The sequence below is a fragment of the Microcaecilia unicolor genome, chromosome 6 (assembly GCF_901765095.1).
Source record: "Microcaecilia unicolor chromosome 6, aMicUni1.1, whole genome shotgun sequence".
NCBI lineage: Eukaryota > Metazoa > Chordata > Amphibia > Gymnophiona > Siphonopidae > Microcaecilia > Microcaecilia unicolor.
In genome coordinates, this window is record NC_044036.1 from 71947317 (window position 1) to 71969394 (window position 22078).

The 22078-nt window shown below is 47.0% G+C and overlaps 1 protein-coding gene across 1 annotated transcript in view; it reads left to right on the forward strand.

Moving 5' to 3' along the window:
* KIAA1107 (KIAA1107 ortholog) overlaps positions 1–22078 on the forward strand; it is a 195734-nt gene that overhangs the window by 42645 nt on the left and 131011 nt on the right. The window contains 2 exon segments of the mRNA XM_030205681.1: positions 872–949; positions 19315–19411. Coding sequence (XP_030061541.1) covers positions 872–949; positions 19315–19411 — 175 coding nt within the window.

Genomic DNA, 22078 nt, shown 5'->3' on the forward strand with positions numbered 1-22078 from the left:
TCCTTGAGAACTCGCCAGTTGTACATGAGATTAAGGGTTGAAAGACTCATCCATTCTGCCTTACTAATTGACTGTTCCTACGGACTCATAAGGTTTCCTTTGTTCCTCCATTGTGGTGGTTTTTTAATCCCCTTTGAATAAACCCCAGAAGATTGCATCCAAGCTAGCTCCTCTAAGCTTCCTTGAAGTGTCTGCAACTATTTATTAGAGACAGAGAAATACTGAGCATTCTAATGCTGTATGGTGCCCTTAAGGAGGAATCATACAGAACTACTTTGTTGTCTCCATATGTAGGTCAATGGACATAACTTACTGGTTCTGGACTAGTCTCGTATGGATGGTAAGGAAATCACCTTTTCACTAGGTATAAATTCTTAGTTTATTTAAGAAAAGTCCAGGTCACAAGTACCTGGCAGAAACTCAGTTAGTAGCAAGATTCCGTACTATCAAACCCAGGGCAAGCAGTGACCTCCCCCATGTCTGCCTCAATAAGACTATGGACTTTTCCTCCAGAAACGTGTCCAAACCTTTGCTAAACCTAGATAAGCTAACTGCCATTACCACATCCTCCGGCAACAAGTTCCAGAGCTTACCTGTTATTTGAGAGAAAAATATTTCCTCATATTTCTTTTAAAACTATTTCCATGAAGAAATTACTATGGTATTAGCAGGAAACAGAAAAGGGAGATTTTTTTTTTTTTAATGGATTGAGGGCTGGAACTTTTATAGAGGCAATTTTCAAATAGACTGCATAGTTGCATTGAACAGTAACTGAAATTTAGTTTGTTTTCAGAGCTCTTTTGTGCCCACAATATTACATTCTATTCTGAATTTCAACCTATACTGATTCAACTTTTTGTTCTTGTTGCAGAATAAACCAAGTAGAAATGAATATCATGATGAATTTTATATATGGAGTTCTGAACCTTAAAGACAAAACTGATCCTGGGTGAGTGTAGGTTTTATTACTTCTAGTTAATTGTCAAATGTCTTTCTTGTTTGTGTACCAAAGGATTTTTCTCAGAATGTGTCAATTGAGAAAATGCAGATTACATAAAGGCCCAAGTGACTTACAGTAAATGTTCTATGCATTAAGCGTTATTGCCAATGACCATATAGGGCATTTTTAAAGCTTTTTTTTTTCCTGTTTTCGAGCAGGATGTAATCGGTCATACAAGTGGGCGCTGTTGCACTTCACTGGGATGGAATAGTTCTTCCAGAGCTCAGAACTAGTATAGAGCTGTGAGCATGCATAGACCTTACCATGCACAGCAGTCTGTCCCTCAGTTTGGTTTGTTCACTTTGCCAAACCCTCGTGGTTTCAGACTTCAGATTTCATGTGTTATCTTCAAAATTGCCTTGAAGATGTGGCTCTAGTCACATCTTCAGAAATTGGAGAACAAGGCCAGTGCTGGGCAGACTTATTTGGTCTGTGCCCTCAAAATGGCAAGGACAAATCAAGTTCAAGTATGCATATGTAGTATCACATCATATCTTATGCTATGAGTTTAACTTGTGCATATTGGATGGACTGTGTAAGGCTTATCTGTTGTCATCTACTGTGTCACTAATTAGCAGTATCTTAAAATGAATAAGCCATAAAAGCAAAGCTGTCCCACTGCATTAATTTCCAATGTTGTCAAATTGGAAAAAAAATAGGAAACAAGGTCAAGTTTAATATACTGCCTATACATAAAAAAACCCTAAGTAAATATAGGGGAAAGGAAGGGTCAAGAACAAACTAACAAAATAAAGTTCAGCCACATTAGGCAACAAAAGGAAAAGAAAGGTAAGGAAGGCTACAATAGAATAGCAAGGTAAGAATGAGGAAGAACATCAGTTGTGCGTACTTACGCACTTTCCGAAGTGCAGTGGTGCCAAAAAGGCATAAGAAGGTAAATTAATCAGATGGGAGTGGGTATGCTGATGAAAACTAAAGTGCCTTAAGATGATTTGTAAAGGTAAAGCATAGACATGTAGAATAATGTAGGCAGAAAAAGACCATATAGCCTAATCAGTCTGCCCATCCATGCCATCTATTCTCCCTAACACTCTCTTAGAGTTCCTAAGTATATGTCCCAACTCTCTTGAATTCAGATACTGTTTTCATCTCCACTTCCACCAGAAGGCTGTTCCACGAATTCACCACCCTTTCCACGAAGAAGTATTTCCTCAGGCTATTTCTGAGTCTCTCCTTTCACTTTCATCCTATGCCCCCTCGTTCCAGAGCTTCTTTTCACTTGAAAGAGATTTGTCTGCTCTGCATTTATGTCGCATAGAGACATTTAAATACCTATCATATCTCCTCGCTTCCACCGTTCTTCCAAAGTATAAATATTGAAATCTTTTAAGTCTGTCCCTTTACTCTTTTAGACGAAGGCCACGGACTATTTTAGTAGCCGCTCTCTGGACTGACCATCCTGTTTATATCTTTTTGAAGGTGTGGTCTCCATAATTGTTAATAATATTCCAAATGAGGTCTCACCAGTGTTTTATACAGTGGCATCATCGCCTCCTTTTTCCTACTGGCCATTCCTCTCCCTATTCACCCAAGCATTCTTCTGTCCTTTGCTGTCTCCTTTTCTACCCGTTTTTTCCACCTTGAGATCATCACACACACATAAGTCCTGCTTCTCTTTCCTGCACAAAAGTTTGCCCACTCTAAACTGTACCGTTCCCTCGGGTTTTTACAGCCCAAATGCATGGCCTTGCATTTTTTAGTATTAAATCTAAGCTGCCAAATTCCAGACCATTCCTCTAGCTTCACTAAGTCCCTTCCTCATGTTATTCGTACCATCAGGGGTGTCTACCGTATTGCAGATTTTGGTATCATCCACAAAGAGGTAACCTTATCAGACAGCCCTTCAGCAATATTGCTTACAAAAATGTTAAAAAGAACTGCCGCAAGAACCGAACCTTGTGGCACACCATTGGTAACATCCTTTTCCTCAAAATGAGCTCCATTTACCACTACCCTCTGTCCCTACCATTTAACCAGTTCCTAACCCATTCAGTTTAGGACCCATACTGAGGTCACTCAGTTTATTTGTTAGTCTTCTATGTGGCGCTGTGTCAAAGACTTTGCTAAAATTGAAATACACCACATCTAGCGCTCTCCCTCAATCCAACTCTCTGGACACCTAGTCAAAGAAATTAATCAGATTTGTCTGACAACAACACCTGCCTCTAGTGAAACCATGTTTCCTCAGTTCTCCGAGGACAAGCAGGCTGCTTGTTCTCACGACTGGGTGACGTCCGCGGCAGCCCCCACCAACCGGAAAAGGCTTCGCGGGACGGTCGGCACGCAGGGCACGCCCACCGCGCATGCGCGGCCGTCTTCCCGCCCGTGCGCGACCGCTCCCGCCAGTTCCTTTTTTTCCGCGTCTGGAGAGAGTTGTGCTTTGCCGCTCTCTCTGTTTTCAGCGCCGGATTTTCGATCGCGTTTACGCGGATCGTTGCTTTTTCTCTTAGTTTTTTGTTACCGCCGGTTTCTTTTTAAAAAAAAAAAAAAAAAAAAAAAACCTGAGCGTGTGGAGCACCCGCTCCCTTTTTTCCCTCGTTTCCAGCGGGGACGCCGCGTTGCGGCCTAGTGGCCGCACGGTCGTTTTCTTTTTTCGAGGTGTGATTTCAGCCACCATTGACGACTTTGACTTCGCCGACGCGATTTTTCCGTCGATGTCCTCGAAGGTCCCGAGTGGATTTAAAAAGTGTGGTCGCTGCGGCCGGCCGATCTCGCAGACCGACACCCACGCTTGGTGCCTCCAGTGCCTCGGGCCGGAGCACAATATCAAGTCGTGTTCCCTGTGTCTCGGTCTCCGGAAACGGACTCAGGTTGCGAGGCAAGTTCTGCGGGACCGTCTTTTTGGAACTTGCGCCGGCCCCTCGACGTCGACCTCGACGGCATCGGTATCGACGCCGGTCCTTCGGTACCGGTATCGATGCCCGAGACATCCGGCACCGATGGCATCGACCCCAGGAGAACAGGTCCCGTCGGCCCGCCGGTCCGCCGGCGAGGGTAGAGGTGAGCGGCCGCGTGGGCAGTCGGCCCCCGGTCACTCCTCAGCCCGTGGCCCACGGGACCGAACCCTGTCTGACCCGGCTCCTCGGGACCGAGGGGGATCGTCCTCCTCCATACCTTCCGGCGCCGGTGACGCGCATCGAAAGAAAAACAAGAAGCGTCGTCACCGGTCGCCCTCGGTGCATCCGGACATCGGAGAGGAGGCGACGCCGAAGCGTCATCGTCGAGAGGAGAGGTCCCCGTCGGTTGTGGAGGTACCGACGCGTCGGGGTTCCGGCACCTCGGTGCCGTCTCCTGGCCCCCATCAGCTTCTGGCACCGGCACCCTTACCGGCCCCACCGCCTTTCCCGGCAGCGGGCCTGGACGAGTGCCTCAGAGCCATCCTTCCGGGGATCTTGGAAGGGCTGATGCGCCAGGCTGTGCCGGCGCCGGGGGTGCTTGCGCCCTCGGCGCCGATGTCTGTGGCGCCGGCGAGCTCTAGCCCGGCGCCGGGGCCGTCGACACCGCCGCCGCTTGCAGCGCCGGTCTCGACCGCCACGCAGGTGGAGTCCCCGTCGACGTCGATGGAGGGAGCTCCGTCCCCGCCGGCGCGGGAGTCCACCGCTCGACGACACCGAGACCTCGGTGCCTCGACGTCGAGCCGGGCCCGGTTCAGGACTCAGCTCCACGAGCTTATGTCCGATACGAGGATGAGGCCTCGTGGGGGGAAGAAGAGGACCCTAGATATTTCTCCTCAGAGGAGTCTACGGGCCTTCCCTCGGACCCCACGCCTTCACCGGAGAGGAAGCTCTCACCTCCTGAGAGTCTCTCCTTTGCCTCCTTTGTGCGGGATATGTCTATTAGCATTCCCTTTCCCGTGGTCTCTGTGGAAGAGCCAAGGGCCGAGATGCTCGAGGTCCTCGACTATCCATCACCACCTAGAGAGTCCTCCACGGTACCGCTGCACAATGTCCTCAAGGAGACACTGCTTCGGAACTGGGTGCGACCGTTAACTAACCCCACCATTCCCAAGAAAGCAGAGTCCCAGTACAGGATCCACTCTGACCCAGAGTTAATGCGGCCCCAATTGCCCCATGACTCGGCGGTCGTGGATTCTGCTCTCAAGAGGGCACGGAGTTCGAGGGATACCGCCTCGGCGCCCCCGGGGCGGGAGTCTCGCACTCTGGACTCGTTTGGGAGGAAGGCCTACCAATCCTCCATGCTCGTGACCCGCATCCAGTCATACCTGCTCTATATGAGCATCCACATGCGGACTAATGTGCAACAACTGGCGGACCTGGTCGATAAGCTCCCGCCGGAGCAGTCCAGGCCTTATCAGTAGGGGGTCAGGCAGCTGAAGGCGTGCAGAAAGTTCCTGTCCAGGGGTATCTATGACACCTGTGACGTGGCATCTCGTGCTGCGGCCCAAGGTATAGTGATGCGCAGGCTCTCATGGCTGCGTGCCTCTGACCTGGACAACCGCACCCAGCAGAGACTGGCCGACGTCCCTTGCCGGGGGGATAACATTTTTGGTGAGAAGGTCGAGCAGATGGTGGACCAACTGCATCAGCGGGAAACGCTCTCGACAAGCTCTCCCACCGGGCACCTTCAGCATCCACCTCAGCAGGTGGACGTTTTTCCCGGGCCCGGCAGGCTGCACCCTATTCTTTTGCAAAGCGTAGGTACAACCAGCCGGCCCGAAGGCCTCGTCAGGCACAGGGACAGCCCCAGCGCGCTCGTTTCCCGTCAACAGCGTGCGCCTAAGCAGCCCCCTGCGCCTCCACAGCAAAAGCCAGGGACGGGCTTTTGACTGGATCCACGGGAACATAGCCGCCCTCAAAGTGTCCGTACCGGACGATCTGCCGGTCGGGGGGAGGTTAAAAATTTTTTCACACAAGGTGGCCTCTCATAACCTCCGACCAGTGGGTTCTCCAAATAGTGCGGTGCGGATACGCCCTGAATTTGGCCTCCCTGCCTCCAAATGTCCTCCGGGAGCTCAATCCTTCAGCTCCCATCACAAGCAGGTACTTGCAGAGGAACTCTCCGCCCTTCTCAGCGCCAATGCGGTCGAGCCCGTACCACCCGGGCAGGAAGGGCAGGGATTCTATTCCAGGTACTTCCTTGTGGAAAAGAAAACAGGGGGGATGCGTCCCATCCTAGACCTGAGAGGCCTGAACAAATTCCTGGTCAAAGAAAAGTTCAGGATGCTTTTCCTTGGGCACCCTTCTGCCAATGATTCAGAAAAACGATTGGCTATGTTCCCTGGATTTAAAGGATGCATATACTCACATCCCGATACTGCCAGCTCACAGACAGTATCTCAGATTCCGCCTGGGCGCACGGCACTTTCAGTATTGTGTGCTGCCCTTTGGGCTCGCCTCCGCCCCACGAGTGTTTACAAAGTGCCTCGTGGTGGTGGCGGCGGCGTACCTACGCAGGCTGGGAGTGCACGTGTTCCCATATCTCGACGATTGGCTGGTCAAGAACACCTCGGAGGCAGGAGCCCTCCGGTCCATGCAGTGCACTCTTCAACTCCTGGAGCTGCTGGGGTTTGTGATAAATTACCCAAAGTCCCATCTCCAGCCAACCCAGTCTCTGGAATTCATAGGAGCTCTGCTGAATACCCAGACGGCTCAGGCCTTCCTTCCCGAAGCGAGGGCCAACAACCTCCTGTCCCTCGCTTCGCAGACCAGAGCGTCTCAGCAGGTCACAGCTCGGCAGATGTTGAGATTTCTGGGTCATATGGCCTCCACAGTTCATGTGACTCCCATGGCTCGTCTTCACATGAGATCTGCTCAATGGACCCTAGCTTCCCAGTGGTTCCAAGCCACCGGGAATCTAGAAGATGTCATCCGCCTCTCCACCAGTTGCCGCACTTCACTGCTCTGGTGGACCATCCGGACCAATTTGACCCTGGGACGTCCATTCCAAATTCCGCAGCCCACGAAAGTGCTGACGACGGATGCATCTCGCCTGGGTTGGGGAGCTCATGTCGATGGGCTTCACACCCAGGGTCTGTGGTCCCTCCAGGAAAAGGATCTGCAGATCAACCTCCTGGAGCTCCGAGCAATCTGGAACGCGCTGAAGGCTTTCAGAGATCGGCTGTCCTGCCAAATTATCCAAATTCGGACAGACAATCAGGTTGCAATGTATTACGTCAACAAGCAGGGGGGCACCGGATCTCGCCCCCTGTGTCAGGAAGCCGTCGGGCTGTGGCGCTGGGCGTGCCAGTTTGGCATGCTCCTCCAAGCCACATACCTGGCAGGCGTAAACAACAGTCTGGCCGACAGACTGAGCAGAGTCATGCAACCGCACGAGTGGTCGCTCCATTCCAGAGTGGTACGCAAGATCTTCCGAGAGTGGGGCACCCCCTCGGTGGACCTTTTTGCCTCTCAGACCAACCACAAGCTGCCTCTGTTCTGTTCCAGACTTCAGACACATGGCAGGCTAGCGTCGGACGCCTTTCTCCTCCATTGGGGGACCGGCCTCCTGTATGCTTATCCTCCCATACCTTTGGTGGGGAAGACCTTACTGAAGCTCAAGCACGACCGCGGCACCATGATTCTGATAGCGCCCTTTTGGCCCAGTCAGATCTGGTTCCCTCTTCTTCTGGAGTTGTCCTCAGAAGAACCGTGGAGATTGGAGTGTTTTCCGACTCTCATTTCGCAGAACGACGGAGCGTTACTGCACCCCAACCTTCAGTCTCTGGCTCTCACGGCCTGGATGTTGAGGGCGTAGACTTTGCTGCGTTGGGTCTGTCGGAGGGTGTCTCCCGGGTCCTGCTTGCCTCCAGGAAGGATTCCACTAAAAAGAGTTACTTTTTCAAGTGGAGGAGGTTTGTCGTTTGGTGTGAGAGCAAGGCCCTAGAACCTCGTTCTTGCCCTGCACAGAACCTGCTGAATACCTTCTGCACTTATCAGAGTCTGGCCTCAAGACCAACTCAGTAAGGAATCACCTTAGTGCGATTAGTGCTTACCATTATCGTGTGGAAGGTAAAGCCATCTCTGGAGAGCCTTTAGTCGTTCGATTCATGAGAGGCTTGCTTTTGTCAAAGCCCCCTATCAAGCCTCCTACAGTGTCATGGGATCTCAACGTCGTCCTCACCCAGCTGATGAAACCTCCTTTTGAGCCACTGAATACCTGCCATCTGAAGTACTTGACCTGGAAGGTCATTTTCTTGGTGGCAGTTACTTCAGCTCGTAGGGTCAGTGAGCTTCAAGCCCTAGTAGCTCATGCTCCATATACCAAATTTCATCACAACAGAGTAGTGCCTCCGCACCCACCCAAAGTTCCTGCCGAAGGTGGTGTCGGAGTTCCATCTTAACCAGTCAATTGTCTTGCCAACATTCTTCCCCAGGCCGCATACCCGCCCTGCTGAACGTCAGTTGCACACATTGGACTGCAAGAGAGCATTGGTCTTCTACTTGGAGCGGACACAGCCCCACAGACAGTCCGCCCAATTGTTTGTTTCTTTCGACCCTAACAGGCTAGGGGTCGCTGTCGGGAAACGCACCATCTCCAATTGGCTAGCAGATTGCATTTCCTTCACTTACGCCCAGGCTGGGCTGGCTCTTGAGGGTCATGTCACGGCTCATAGTGTTAGAGCCATGGCAGCGTCAGTGGCCCACCTGAAGTCAGCCACTATTGAAGAAATTTGCAAAGCTGCGACGTGGTCATCTGTCCACACATTCACATCTCATTACTGCCTCCAGCAGGATACCCGACGCGACAGTCGGTTCGGGCAGTCGGTGCTGCAGAATCTGTTTGGGGTGTAAATCCAACTCCACCCTCCAGGACCCGAATTTATTCTGGTCAGGCTGCACTCTGTTAGTTGTTCTTCGTAGGTCAATTTCTGTTATACCCTCGCCGTTGCGAGGTTCAATTGACCTGGGTTCTTGTTTTGAGTGAGCCTGAGAGCTAGGGATACCCCAGTCGTGAGAACAAGCAGCCTGCTTGTCCTCGGAGAAAGTGAATGATACATACCTGTAGCAGGTGTTCTCCGAGGACAGCAGGCTGATTGTTCTCACCTACCATCCCTCCTCCCCTTTGGAGTTGTGTTTCATATTTTATTGCTTGTCATTCAACTGGCGGGAGCGGTCGCGCACGGGCGGGAAGACGGCCGCGCATGCACGGTGGGCGTGCCCTGCGTGCCGACCGTCCCGCGAAGCCTTTTCCGGTTGGTGGGGGCTGCCGCGGACGTCACCCAGTCGTGAGAACAATCAGCCTGCTGTCCTCGGAGAACACCTGCTACAGGTATGTATCATTCACTGTCCTGTAACCCATTGGATTCCAAAACCTTTACTATTCTCTATTTTAAAAGTGTTTCCATTAATTTTCTCACCACAGAAATCAGACTTACTGGCCTGTACTTCCCAACCTCTTCCGCTTTTGTGGAGAGGAACCCCATCTGCTCTTCTTCAGTCCTCCGGGACCACTCCTGACTCTAGAGAAGAATTGAAAAGGTCAGCCAGTGGAGCCATTAGAACTTCCTGAAGTTCCTTCAGTACCTTTGGATGTATGCCATCCGGCCCCATTGCTTTGTCCATCTTTAGTTTAGCCAGCTCCTCACGAACATAGTCCTCTGAAAATTGTTCAGGGACTATCACCCCTCCATTCCTATTTGTGTTTGTCTTCTATGGGCCTGCTCCTGTGCTTCAGCTGTGAGCAGAAATATTTGTTAAGCAACTCCGTCTTATCTTTATCGGCGTCTACAAGTTCCTCTCCTTTACCTTTTGAGTCTCACAATGCCACTTTTGTACTTCCACCTATCACTAACATAGCTAATAAAAAAAAGATGCCTTGCCCCCCCCCCCCCCCCCCCCCCCCCCCATTTTACTGTATTGGCTATTTTTTTCTTCCATTTGCATCTTTGCTGACTATTCTACCTCCTTCTCTTAGCTTTTCCAGATATTGTGGCCTGTCTTTCTCTTTCTGCGATCTCTTGTAGTTTATAAAGGCTAACCTCCTTTTTCCTTATCTTTTCAGCTACTACTTTTGTGAACCAAAGCGGCCTTCTTTTCCTCTTACTTTTATTTACTTTTCTTACAATAGCTCCTTTCAGTTTTGCCCACTGCTTTTTAATTTCTTCCAGATGTTCCCAACCAGACAGCAATTCCTTGAGGTAATCCCCCATCTGAATCAAGTTACATTTTTTTTAAAGTCTAGAACCTTCACGTTTGAGTGAACCCTCTCTATACGTATATTAATATTAATCCACACCATCTGGTGATCACTGGATGCCAGATGATCACCTACTGTAACATCAGAAGCACTCCCCCATTAGCAGTGGCGTAGCCAGACCTGACATTTTGGGTGGGCCCAAAGTTAATATGGGTGGGCACTATGTATATATAGGTGTGAGTAGTGTTTCTTGGGATACTCCTAAATAATGCTTTAGAGTGTGCTTCATGATGGATTTCTAAATAAATAATCCGCCCATCTGTCCTACATCAACATAACATAAATACTCGGAGCCCATGTTGCAAACCTTAACACCACCAATTCTGAACACACAAATACCAATAACAGCACCTTTAAAAAGGCAGCAGTGAATATATGCGTCCTACTGGAAAAGCCAGACAAGTCAGACATATAGATCCCCACACAAACCACATGCCAGAAGAATCTCTCACAAGCAGAACACAGCTCAACCTTCATCAATTACAGCATAAAGGACCAAAACTTTAAAATTGTCCTGTAGCCTAGCATCAGCCCTGCCCTTCCATACCCCCCATCCCTCCCTGTAGCCCAGAATCAGCCCTATCCTTTCCTACCCCCTCATCCATCCCTGTAGCCTGGCATCAGCTCTACCTTTCCCTTCCTACCACCCCATCTATACCTATAGTTCGGAATCAGCCCTACCTATCCCTTCCTACCTCCCATCCATCCCCATAGCCCAGCATCAGCCCTTCCCTTCTCTACCCTACTCTCAGCCTGGCATCAGCCCTTCCCTTCTCTACCCTACCTTCCATCCCTCACTGTAGCCTAGTGTCAGCTCTGTCCTACTCCCTACCCATCCCCCCATAGTCTGTCATCTCCCCCACCCTGAGGTACATCAGCATTAAATATAAAACCTTTTGTTTTTTAATGTCCTGGACACAGCAGAGCCCAAACCCCCACCCCCTACCCACATTAACTATAAAGTTGGTTTTGTAAAACAATTTTAAACTGGGCATTGCAGAGAGACCATTACCACCCAAGAACTCACCAAAATGAGAGGAATAGACAACTTTTTAAAAATTAAGCTGGGCACTATTAAAATTTATGGTTGGTAAATTTCTGGGTGGGGATGGGCTCCTCATTGCCTAGGGCAAAAGAGATATATTAATGATTAAAATATACTTTTTTTTTGCCCTTGGCAGTGAAGAGCCCACCCCCCCACCCCCACCCAGAAGCCCACCACCAGACCAGAGCCATCATTTTTATTACAAGAGTAATCAAAATGCTGGCTGGTGGTGGGCTTCTGGGTGGTGGTGGGCTCTTCACTGCCTAGGGCAAAAAAAGGTATATTTTAATCATTAAATATACCTTTTTGCCCTAGGCAGTGAAGAGCCCCCCCCCCACCCAGAAGCCCCACTACCACCAGCCAACATTTTGAATACAAAAATTACATGACATAAAAAAAATGTATTTAAATTTTATTACCTGATGTGACTCACTGTTAAGAACCCAACCGGTAGTACTAAATCATCTAGACCCAGACGGTAGGGCACCAGGCAGGCACAGCTGTGGACTAAGGAGCCATGCCCACAACACAGCCAGGCCAACAGCAGCCTTTCCTATGCGGCACTGCATGTGGCCCGGCCGACACCATCGTGCCATGTGCACTGCGGGCCGGGGTGGGGGGATTCGGGCGGGAAGCAGGCAGTGCCGCGTGGCTGCGGCGCATGCAGCAGCTGAGCATATGTTTACGTGCGAGAGCGAGGCTGAGAGCGCGCAGGGCCGTGGCGTGGGATGGAAGGCAGTGCTGGCCGAGGAGGAGCCAGGACCAGAAGTCAAGAGCTGCGGAGACTGCCAACACAGGTGGGCTGAACTGGGAGGTCAGCGGGGCGGGCTGCTACCACGACGGCAGAAACTAAGGCCGTTCTGCTGCTGCTTTGCTGTGCAATTTTTCACCGGCGCTTAAAACTGGGTGGGCCCAAGCTGAGATTGGGTGGGCCCAGGCCTACCCAGGCCCACCCGTAGCTACGCCCCTGCCCATTAGTAAGCACTAAGTCTAGTATGGCCTCATTCGTTCCATTACCAACTGCTGGAACAGTTCCCCATGTAAAGAATCCAGGATCTTCCTGTTTCTAAAAGACTCTGCAATAGGTGGCATGAGAAGACTCCAGTCTGATGAAGAAGTAAGCTATTCCATCATACAGGGCTAAGACATTAAAACAAGATTAGCAAATGGATTCCGAATTGATATGTCAGTAGGAAGGGACCAGAAGACACCGTTGGTGAGCATATGAAGAAGAAATTTAAATTTTCTTCATTATGGCCCAAGCTAAGCTCAACTTTTGACCATATCCAGATTGTGAAAGAAACATCCAGAACTTTTATATCTATAATATTATTGGTTTCCAAGTAGAACTAGGCTGAATGTAAGCATTGTGGGAAAACATCCTTTTTGGACTTGGAAGTCCACCTCCATCATCTTTGTGAACATGCAAGATATATACGAGTATATTCTGCACATTCTAGTAGATCCTCATCTTCTGACAGTCTCCACTACTCAGCATAGTAACTTCAAAAGTCCAGTCACCAAGTTGCTGTTAGCACAGCTTATGAAAGGTATCTTGACCTAAAGCACAGTTGTCTGGACACAGGCACATAAGTCTGAGTGTTTGACTACCCAAATCCAGAGGTTCTTAACCTTTTTTTGGTTCCCAGACCTTTTTAACTCATTAATGAAACCCTCCCACTCCGTTTCTTAAACCACAGGTCCGGTAGTGGCTGCTCACAGCTATGCATTGAAACCTGCTGATTCTGATACAGGATTTATCCCTGGGCACTGCATATCATAAATGTTAAGCCTCCCAATATTTGTGGATTTAGCACTAGTCTGGGCAAAATTAGATACTTAACTATAGTTTTTCCTGCTTAATTGTATTTCTGAGTACTTTCAATAATTTCTTTGCTTCCCCTCCTCCATCTTTTTTCTACCCATAGCTCTGAATCACCTGATTTCCTGTAGGCTGGATTGTAAAAGCAAAGAGGTGGGACTAGGTTTTTTAAAAAGTGCGGCAGAGGCTTTACCTATGGTCTTTGGAGATCTGGCCTTGGATTGCTTGGAGCCTGACTATTCCAGAGCTAAGCAATATTTCTTATATCTACTAGCTACTCCTAATCCTTGTAACTTTCTGTTGTAATTTAACTTCTAACCCTTGTGTCTTTCTGTTGAATTTAATACGACTTTGGAGACTTACATCTAACACATTCCTACAGATATTTGATTGTTTAGAAGTGAAGGTAATGGTGGTTGGAGATTCACTTTTGAGGGGTACTGAGGCACCCATCTGATGACCAGTCTTGTTGGCCATGGAGGTGTGCTGTCTGCCTGGTGCCAATATTCTTGATGCGGTGAAGATTGCCTAGACTCATCAAGCCTACTGACCACTCTCCTGTGCTGCTTATCCATGTAGGCACAAATGATACTGCTAAGTATCCTACTGAACATATCAAACGAGACTTCATGGCTTTAGGTCAGAGGGTAAAACACCTAGGTGTGCAGGCGATATTCTTATTTATCCTTCCTGTTGAAGGTAAAGGCTGAATGAGAGAAGCTTGCACCCTGGAGCTAAATGTGTGGCTGTGAGGATGGTGCCGGCTGTGAGCGCTTTGGTTTCTTAGACCATGGGATGATCTTCCAAGAGCTACTGAGTGGTGATGGTGTTCATCTATCAAAGAAGGGATGGAGAGTCTTCAGCAGCAGGCTGGCTAAAGAACTAAGGAGGGCTTTAAACTAAATTTGCTGGGGATGGGTAATAAAGGCCTCAAAGCCATAAATAACCATCAGGAAGGTAGGACATTGAATGCCCCTATAGAAGGGTGAAAAAAAGATTAACACCTGGAGAGTCTTGTATCCAATGCCCGAGTATGGGAAACAAACTTCTAGATCTAGAGCCTACATTGACTGAAGCAGATTGGATTTCGTGGCGGTCACAGAGACATGGTTCACGGAAAACCATGACTGAGATATAGCTGTACCTGGCTTTAATCTATTCAGGAAGGTCCCAGAAAACAAAAAGGCAAACGATCCGCAAACTCCAAAGTGGAAAAAACCCAAGCAAGTCAGTGGTAGTAGTACATGATCTTTATTGATATGGTTGCATAAAATATAAATTGCCCGACACAGACTGTGTTCGCCCAGCAGGGCTGTGTCAGGGGCTACTTAGTATTCCTAACTACAAATGCTCATAAAAGAATGTATGTTCCAACAATTGTTTGAACCCAACTGTACAAAGTTTCAGAAAAACACAGCATAGACCTTCTACATATGACTGGGGGACATCCTCCGACTGTCATATATCAGAGCGGCGTGACTGAGATATAGCTATACCTGACTTTAATCTATTCAGGAAGGACAGGTTAGGAAAAAAGGGTGGAGGAATGGCATTATATGCTAAGAAAATTATTAAAGTGACAGAAAGGCAGGACACATGGGGTACGTAAGAAGTGCTGTGAGTCAAACTGGAAAGAGGGAAGGAAAATGCATTTACATCGGAGTATTTACAGGTTACCTTCACAGTCAGAAGAATGGACAGAGACTTAATTCATGACATCCACAAAATTGCTAGGAAGGGGAAGTAGTACTGATAGGTGATTTTAATGTGCCAGATGTCAATTGGGGGTTCCTGCTGCGGTGTCATCCAGAGGAAAGGTATCTTTGATTCCCTACAGGAAGAATTGTTTCAGCAGTAGGTAACGGAACCGATTGGGATGGAGCTATTCTGGACCTGGGTGTACAACGGAGAGAATGTTTCTGATGTCACAGTGGGAGACCATTTAGCATCTTGTGATCACCAAATGGTGTGGTTCAGTATTAGACAGAGGAGAGAGCTTATTCAAGATTGAAAGTCCTGGATTTCAAAGAACTAACTTTGCCGAGATGGGGGGATTTCTCAAGGAATTAGCAGGATGGGAACAGCTGATGGGAATAGAACAGCAGTTGACAAGACTGAAAGGAGCTATTTTAAAGGCAACTAGCATTTATGTAATAAATTACATAAAGGAAAGAAGAAAAGAAGGTCGCTCTGGTTCTCAAATGTAGTAGCCGAAAAGGTAACGGAAAGGAGGTTAGCCTTTTTATGATATAAGATGACTCAGAAAGAAGAAGATAGGTGAGAATACCTGGACAAGCTAAGAGAAGCTGGAAAAGCTGTCAGGAAAGTGAAGAGGCAAATGGAAGAAAAGATAGCTAATAATTGGGGGATAAGACATTTTTCAGATATGTAAGTGACAGGAGGGAATGTCAAAATAGCATTGTGAGACTCAAAGCAGAAGGGGAGGAATACATGGAAGCTGATAAGGATAAAGCTGAACTGCTTAAGTTATTTCTGTTCTGTGTTCACGGATGAAAGACTGAGGGTAGGACTGCAAGAAATAAATGAAAAAGTGGATGGATTTATGAAGACCCGTTCTCAGAGGACAGTGTTCGTGAGGAGCTAGCTAAACTAAAAAGTAGACAAAGCAATGGAGCCTGATGGGATACATCCGAGGGTGCTCAAGGAACTTGAAAAAGTTCTGGAGGCTCCGCTGACTGGCCTCTTCAATTTTTCCTGAGTCTGGTGTGGTCCCTTTGCACAAGAGTGTAAGTAAGGAGGATGTTGGGAATTACAGACCTGTCAGTCTGACCTTGGTGGTAAGTAAACTAATGGAATCGCTTCTAAAGCGGAGGATTTTGAGGTTTCTTGAATTGAATGGAATGCAGGACCCAAGCAGCTTGGGTTCACTAGAGGCAGGTCGTGCCAGATGAATCTAATTGATTTTTTTCGACTAGGTGACCAAAGCAGCTTGGGTTCACTAGAGGCAGGTCGTGTCAGATGAATCTAATTGATTTTTTTTCGACTAGGTGACCAAACAGTTGGATGTGGGAAGGGCTCTGGATGTGATGTGTTTGGATTTCAGCAATGCCTTGACACGGTTCCGCACAGGCGACCTCATAAATTAACTGAGTTTCCTCAGAATGGGGACCTAGAGTATAACTGACTAGGTTAAAAATTGGTTGAACGGAAGTCGACAGAGGGTAGTGGTAAATGGAGCTTGCTCTGAAGATAAGGATGTTATCAGTGGAGTACTGCAGGGATGGTCCTTGGGCCGGCTCTTTTTAACACCTTGTGAATGATATAGTGAAAGGGCTGACTGGTAAGGGTTTGTCTCTTTGCAGATGATACCAAACTCTGCAACATAGTGGACACCATGGAGGGTGTGGATGACTTGAGGAAGGACATAGTAAAAGTTAAGGAATGGATCCAGTATTTGGCAACTAAGATTTAATTCTAAAAAATGCAGGGTCATGCACTTGGGTCACAAGAATCCAAGGGAACAGTACAATATAGGGGGTGAAGTGCTTTTGTGTACAGAGGAAGAAAGGGACTTGGGGGTGATTGTGCCTGATGACCTTAAAGTGGCCAAACAAGTAGAAAAAGCGATGGCCAAAGCCAGAAGGATGCTTGGGTGCATAAGGAAGAGGGATGACCAGCAGGAAGAAAGAAGTGATGGTCCCCTTGAATATGTCTCTGGTGAGGCTCCTTTTAGAGTACTGTTTTATTTATTATTTAGATTTTGCTCACTTCCTTTTTCAGTAGTAGATCTAGGTGAGATTACATTCAGGTACGCTGGATATTTCTCTGTCCCAGGAGGGCTCACAATCTAGGTTTTGTACCTGAGGCAATCGGAGGGTTAAGTAACTTGCCCAAGATCAGAAGGAGCAGCAGTGGGATTTGAACTGGCCACCTCTGGATTTCAAGACCGGTGCTCTAACCACTAGGCCAGTCCTCCACTAATTCTGGAGACCGCACCATACAGAAAGATATAAACAGGATGGAGTCGGTCCAGAGGTGTAATGAATTAGATCTGCCGCACCCGTTTGGGCAGCGGAAGATCTAATCATTACAGAGGGCAGCTACAAAAATGGTAAGTGGTCTTGGACATATAACATATAGGACAGGCCTTATGAACGTCAACATGTGTACGCTGGAAGAGAGGAGGGAAAGACGAGATATGATAGAAACATTTTAAATATCTCAGGGGCATTAAAGTACAGGAAGAGAGCCTGAAAATGAAGGAAAACTCTGGAATGAGGGGGCATACAATTAAGTTAAGAGGGAAATAGAGTTAGGAGGAATCTAAGAAAGTATTCATTTACGGAAAGGGTGGTGGAAGCGTGGAATGGCTTCCTGGTGGAGGTTGTTGGAGACAAGGACTGTGTCAGAGTTTAAGAAAGCATGGGACAAGCATGTGGAATCCTTAGGAAAAAGAGGAGTTAGGTTATGGAGGATGAGCAGACTGGGTGGGCCTTTTGGCCTTTGTCTGCCATCATATTTCTGTCTCATTGTTTAACTACTAACATGTCGCTAAAATTACAGTAGTACACAGTTATTGTGCCAATAACTGTCCTAATAACTACCTTCACTCTATCTAGAAAGTTTCAATAAATTGCCTCTGGTTTCTTCTCTGCACCTATTTGACTTCTTCCCTATGCTTTGGGGGTACAGGCACCACTGGTTAAGAACCCCTGATCTAATCCATCCTTTAAAGTGCTAGAGAAGTGCTATCACCTCAGTGCAGAGGTCTCATGTAATTGCAAAAATCAGCAAGTTGCTCCTGGTCAGTCTGTGCCAAATAAACTCAATCCAGAGCATGGCTCAGAGGGTTCAGTGTTCTTCAACTTTGTGCTCCTGCACAGATAAGTGCAGACCTAAATTCAGTCTATTTTATATCACAGTAGTTTGTCCAACGCTAAGCTGCGCTGATGATGTGCTCACCCATTGGTTGTAGGATACTTCCTGTTTGCTTATGCAGCACCAGTATAATGTGATTGCACCAAGTTATTGAAAAGGACTCTGGAAAGTAAATATCAGGAACATGACACAGTATAGGCCTCTCTGTTCACAGGCTAATGACTGTGCAGAGAGACTTGTGCCTCTCCAAATTCCAGCTTCTTCATCTTATCTTCTTTGGGCTCTGAACCATAAGGGGACATTTGCTGCTGTCTTCTCCCCAAGATCATAGGCATCTCAAAATATCATTGAAGACACAGATTTCATCCTAGGTTCGTGATTCCCAAGCTGGGTTCCTTGAACTCTCTCTTCAGGGGTTCCTCAAGAAATTAGATGATAGAACCTGTTGTTTGAACATATATGTGTTTACATAAATCGAGGGTTCCTTGCTGTATGAAATAAAATATTTTGAAGGTTCAGTCATAGTAAGTTTGGGAATCACTATCCCAGGCCATTCCTAATGGAAGAAGATTTCAACCAGACTCCTACAGACCCACCCATCCTCCACCTCCAAGTGAGTTTACTTATGAGGGCATCTACTACCCAAGATTTGTACAATGCGTGTCTTCAGAGGTCCTTTCTTCTCTGCTTTTATGTGATATGTCTAGATGTTTCTGGGGTAATAGTTTTGCAGAGCAGCAATGCATACTTTATAAAATACATATGTAGATGCACAGCATGTGTTCGTATTCGCACCTCACTCGGATCTGTAAATTTATGCAAGGACATTTGTATGCTAGTAGAGATCATTCTGGGAGCCTACTTCGTAAAGACATTGACTGCTGTGTCACCTTTTTATAAAATAGGTATGGCTCTGGAAATTTTTACAGGCACTTTATTTTACAACTATATCCAAAATGGGAGAAATCATAGGTCCCGTAGTTTGAAGTATAACATGGAGCAGTAAACTCTGAGATAAAAAGAATAGAGACTAAATCATTTCTCCCTTTCATGGATTCTTAGGCTTATTTATTTTATTTATTTTTGTTACATTTGTACCCCGCGCTTTCCGACTCATGGCAGGCTCAATGTGGCTTACATGGGGCAATGGAGGGTTAAGTGACTTGCCCAGAGTCACAAAGAGCTGCCTGTGCCTGAAGTGGGAATTGAACTCAGTTCCTCAGTTCCCTAGGACCAAAGTCCACCACCCTAACCACTAGACCACTCCTAGTGTAAATTGTTTGATATCATGTCACAGTTTTTCAACATTGTATAATTTTTCTTTGGTGTTGTATAACACCAAAGAAAAATTATACAATGTTGAAAAACAGTGGCATGGTATCTTATAATGTAATTTTTGATATTCATTGTGTCTCTTTTTGTGCATTGTAGCCAAATACTCTCAATAGCAGATATGTATGGATTGGAAGGGCTAAAAGAAGTGGCTATCTATTTACTCAAAAGGGACTACTGCAAGTTTTTCCACAAGGTAATTATAAGCTGAAATATAACCTACATTATATATAAAGTGTGTTCTTCAGGTCTTTGTGTACATGCATAAAATCTCAACCCCGTAATTAAAAAATGGGTATCTTCTTACTGCAGCACATAACTTTATGAGGTGTGAAATGAGAAGACAGTATCTCACTTAGAGGGGTATTTTCAATAAGACGTCTTGAGTCCGATTTTGGATGTTTTGCACAAAACGTCCAAAATCCGAATAGGAAAGAAGGTACTTTTCAAAAAGGAAAAACATCAATTTTTTTTTCCAAAAATACTGTTTTGAACAAGGTATTGTGATTTGGATGTTTTGTTTCTTTGGTCCATTTTTGGAAAAAAACTGAATAGGTGCAATATGCCATTGGGATATGAGAGGAGCCAGCATTTTTAGTAGACTGGTCCCCCCAGACATCCCAGGAGAGCAATAGGGCACTTCTGTGCACTTCATAAAAATGCTCCCAGGTACACATCTCACCTTTGCTCCCTTATCTTATCCCCTGAGCCCTCTAAAACCCACAGTCCCCCCACTGTACACCACTACATTGCCCTCATGGGTGAAGGGGAAACCTATATGGGGGCACAGTAGGGTTTTGGTGACCTTGGGAGCTGTCATAGTTTCCACCACAAGTGTGACAGGTAGAGGGAGATAGGGACCTGGGACCACCACTGTGTACTGCACTACTACTACTACTTAACATTTCTAAAGCGCTACTAGGGTTACGCAGCGCTGTACAATTAAACAAAGAAGGACAGTCCCTGCATTACTCCAGGGTCCTGCATGCTGCTCTAATAGACCTGACTTTACTATCTGCAGCTGTCATAGGGGCTGGTACGTCATATTTTTATTCACATTTTTGGAGGTGGGGGGGGAGGTGGAGGGTCACCCCTGATAAGTGCATTTTTTTCTATTGAAAAAGGTGCTGGTACTCAAATGCCAGGCCCCCTTCAGGGGTGAGGGCATCACTGTGGGACCCACCCCACAATAAGCCAGGCCCCCTGCAGCCAGTCACAGAATCTATGACAAGGCAGAATTGGTGTGTAGGGCCTGAGCTCTTTCATTAAAACTTGGGGACCATGAATCAATTTTAGCATACAATGAAAAAGGTGCTGGTACTCAGTACCCCCAAGTAGCCCCTCAAAAAAAAGTCCTGCCCCTGATTCCCTTTAGTGGTCATCAGTCATTTAGGGACACCTTTTTGTGCCTTATTCATTCTGAAAACAGATCTAGACCAAAATGTTTTGTTTTAGGCCTGGATGTTTTTGTTTTGTTCCTTTATGGCTGTAAACGTCCAAGTGTTGGCACGCCGTAATCCTGCTTTTGATATGCCTCCTTGTGATTTGAGCATACTTCTGATGGACTTAATAGAAAAAGTCTAAAAATAGGCTTCGAAAATAGGATGTTTTTGTTTTTCTCTTTTGAAAATGAGCCCCATAGAGACTAATGGTCAGGTTTTTTTTTTCCATAGCAGTGTGTGAAGAGCTGGCTATAGCTATGAAAAGCAACAGTAGTAGTAAAAAGAATTAGGTAACTTGGTCATCAAAATATTTTAAATTTCTTGATTTACAAATTTCCTAATCTGAGGAGAAACAGGGCCTTGTTTACTAAGCTGCACTAGAGACACGTTAGCGTTTTTAGCATGTGTTAACCAGTCCCTTTTCATGGCAGCCATCTTCTGTGTCCTCCTCTACTAGAAGGTTTTCTGGCAGGCCTCAAAGAAGTACCATAGTGCTCTCAAAGGCATAAAGTTTACTTCAGCCCGTCCCTAGCAGCAGCCCCAGATCGAACGCCCTTGTGCCTACCAGCCCTTTCCACAGAAGTCACAGCCTGTTCCCCAGCCAAAAGTAGGGGTAAACTTTTGAGTGGTTTCAGAGGAGCGTATCCATTCTGGATGACATCCCAGTAGGGGGGAGGCTGAATTTTTATCAAGAAAGGTGGCCCCTTATAACCTCTGAACTGGTGGGTAAGCCAATAGTCTGAGCGGGGTATGCTCTCATTTGGCAACAAACACCACCGAATTACCCACCACAAGTGTCTTTTCTCACCATTTGGCATGAGCAGGTACTTGAGAAATTCTCTGCTCTTCAGGCCACATGGTTGAGCCTGTTCCACCAGGGCACGAAGGTCAGAGATTCAATTCCAGATACTTCCTCTTCACCAAGAAAATGAGAGGATTTTGCCATCCTAGACCTAAAAGCCCTGAACAAATATTTGGTCAAAGAGAAGTTCAGGATGGTTTCCCTGGGCACCCTTCTCCCCATGATTCAGAAAAACAATTGTTTTGTTCTCAGACTTAAAGATGCATATACCCATATCTAGATATTTCCCAGTCACTTTCAGTATTCGTTCTGCCATTTGGCCTCGCGACCATGCCCAGGGTCTTCACCAAATGTCTTACAGTAGTCGTAATATCGCTACGCAGTCTGGGAATGCATGTGTTTCCCTATTTGGCTGATTGCCTGGTGAAGAGCATGTACCAGGAGGCTGTTCAATCAATGCGGAGAATTGGAGTGCAAGCTCAGGCCTTCTTTCCTTAGGTTCAAGCGACTACTCAGATGTCACGCACCAACTAGGTTTGCAGCATCCAGCAGGTATCAGCTCGGCATCTGTTGAGATTGCTAGATCATATGGCCTCGACAGTGCATGTCACCCCCTTGG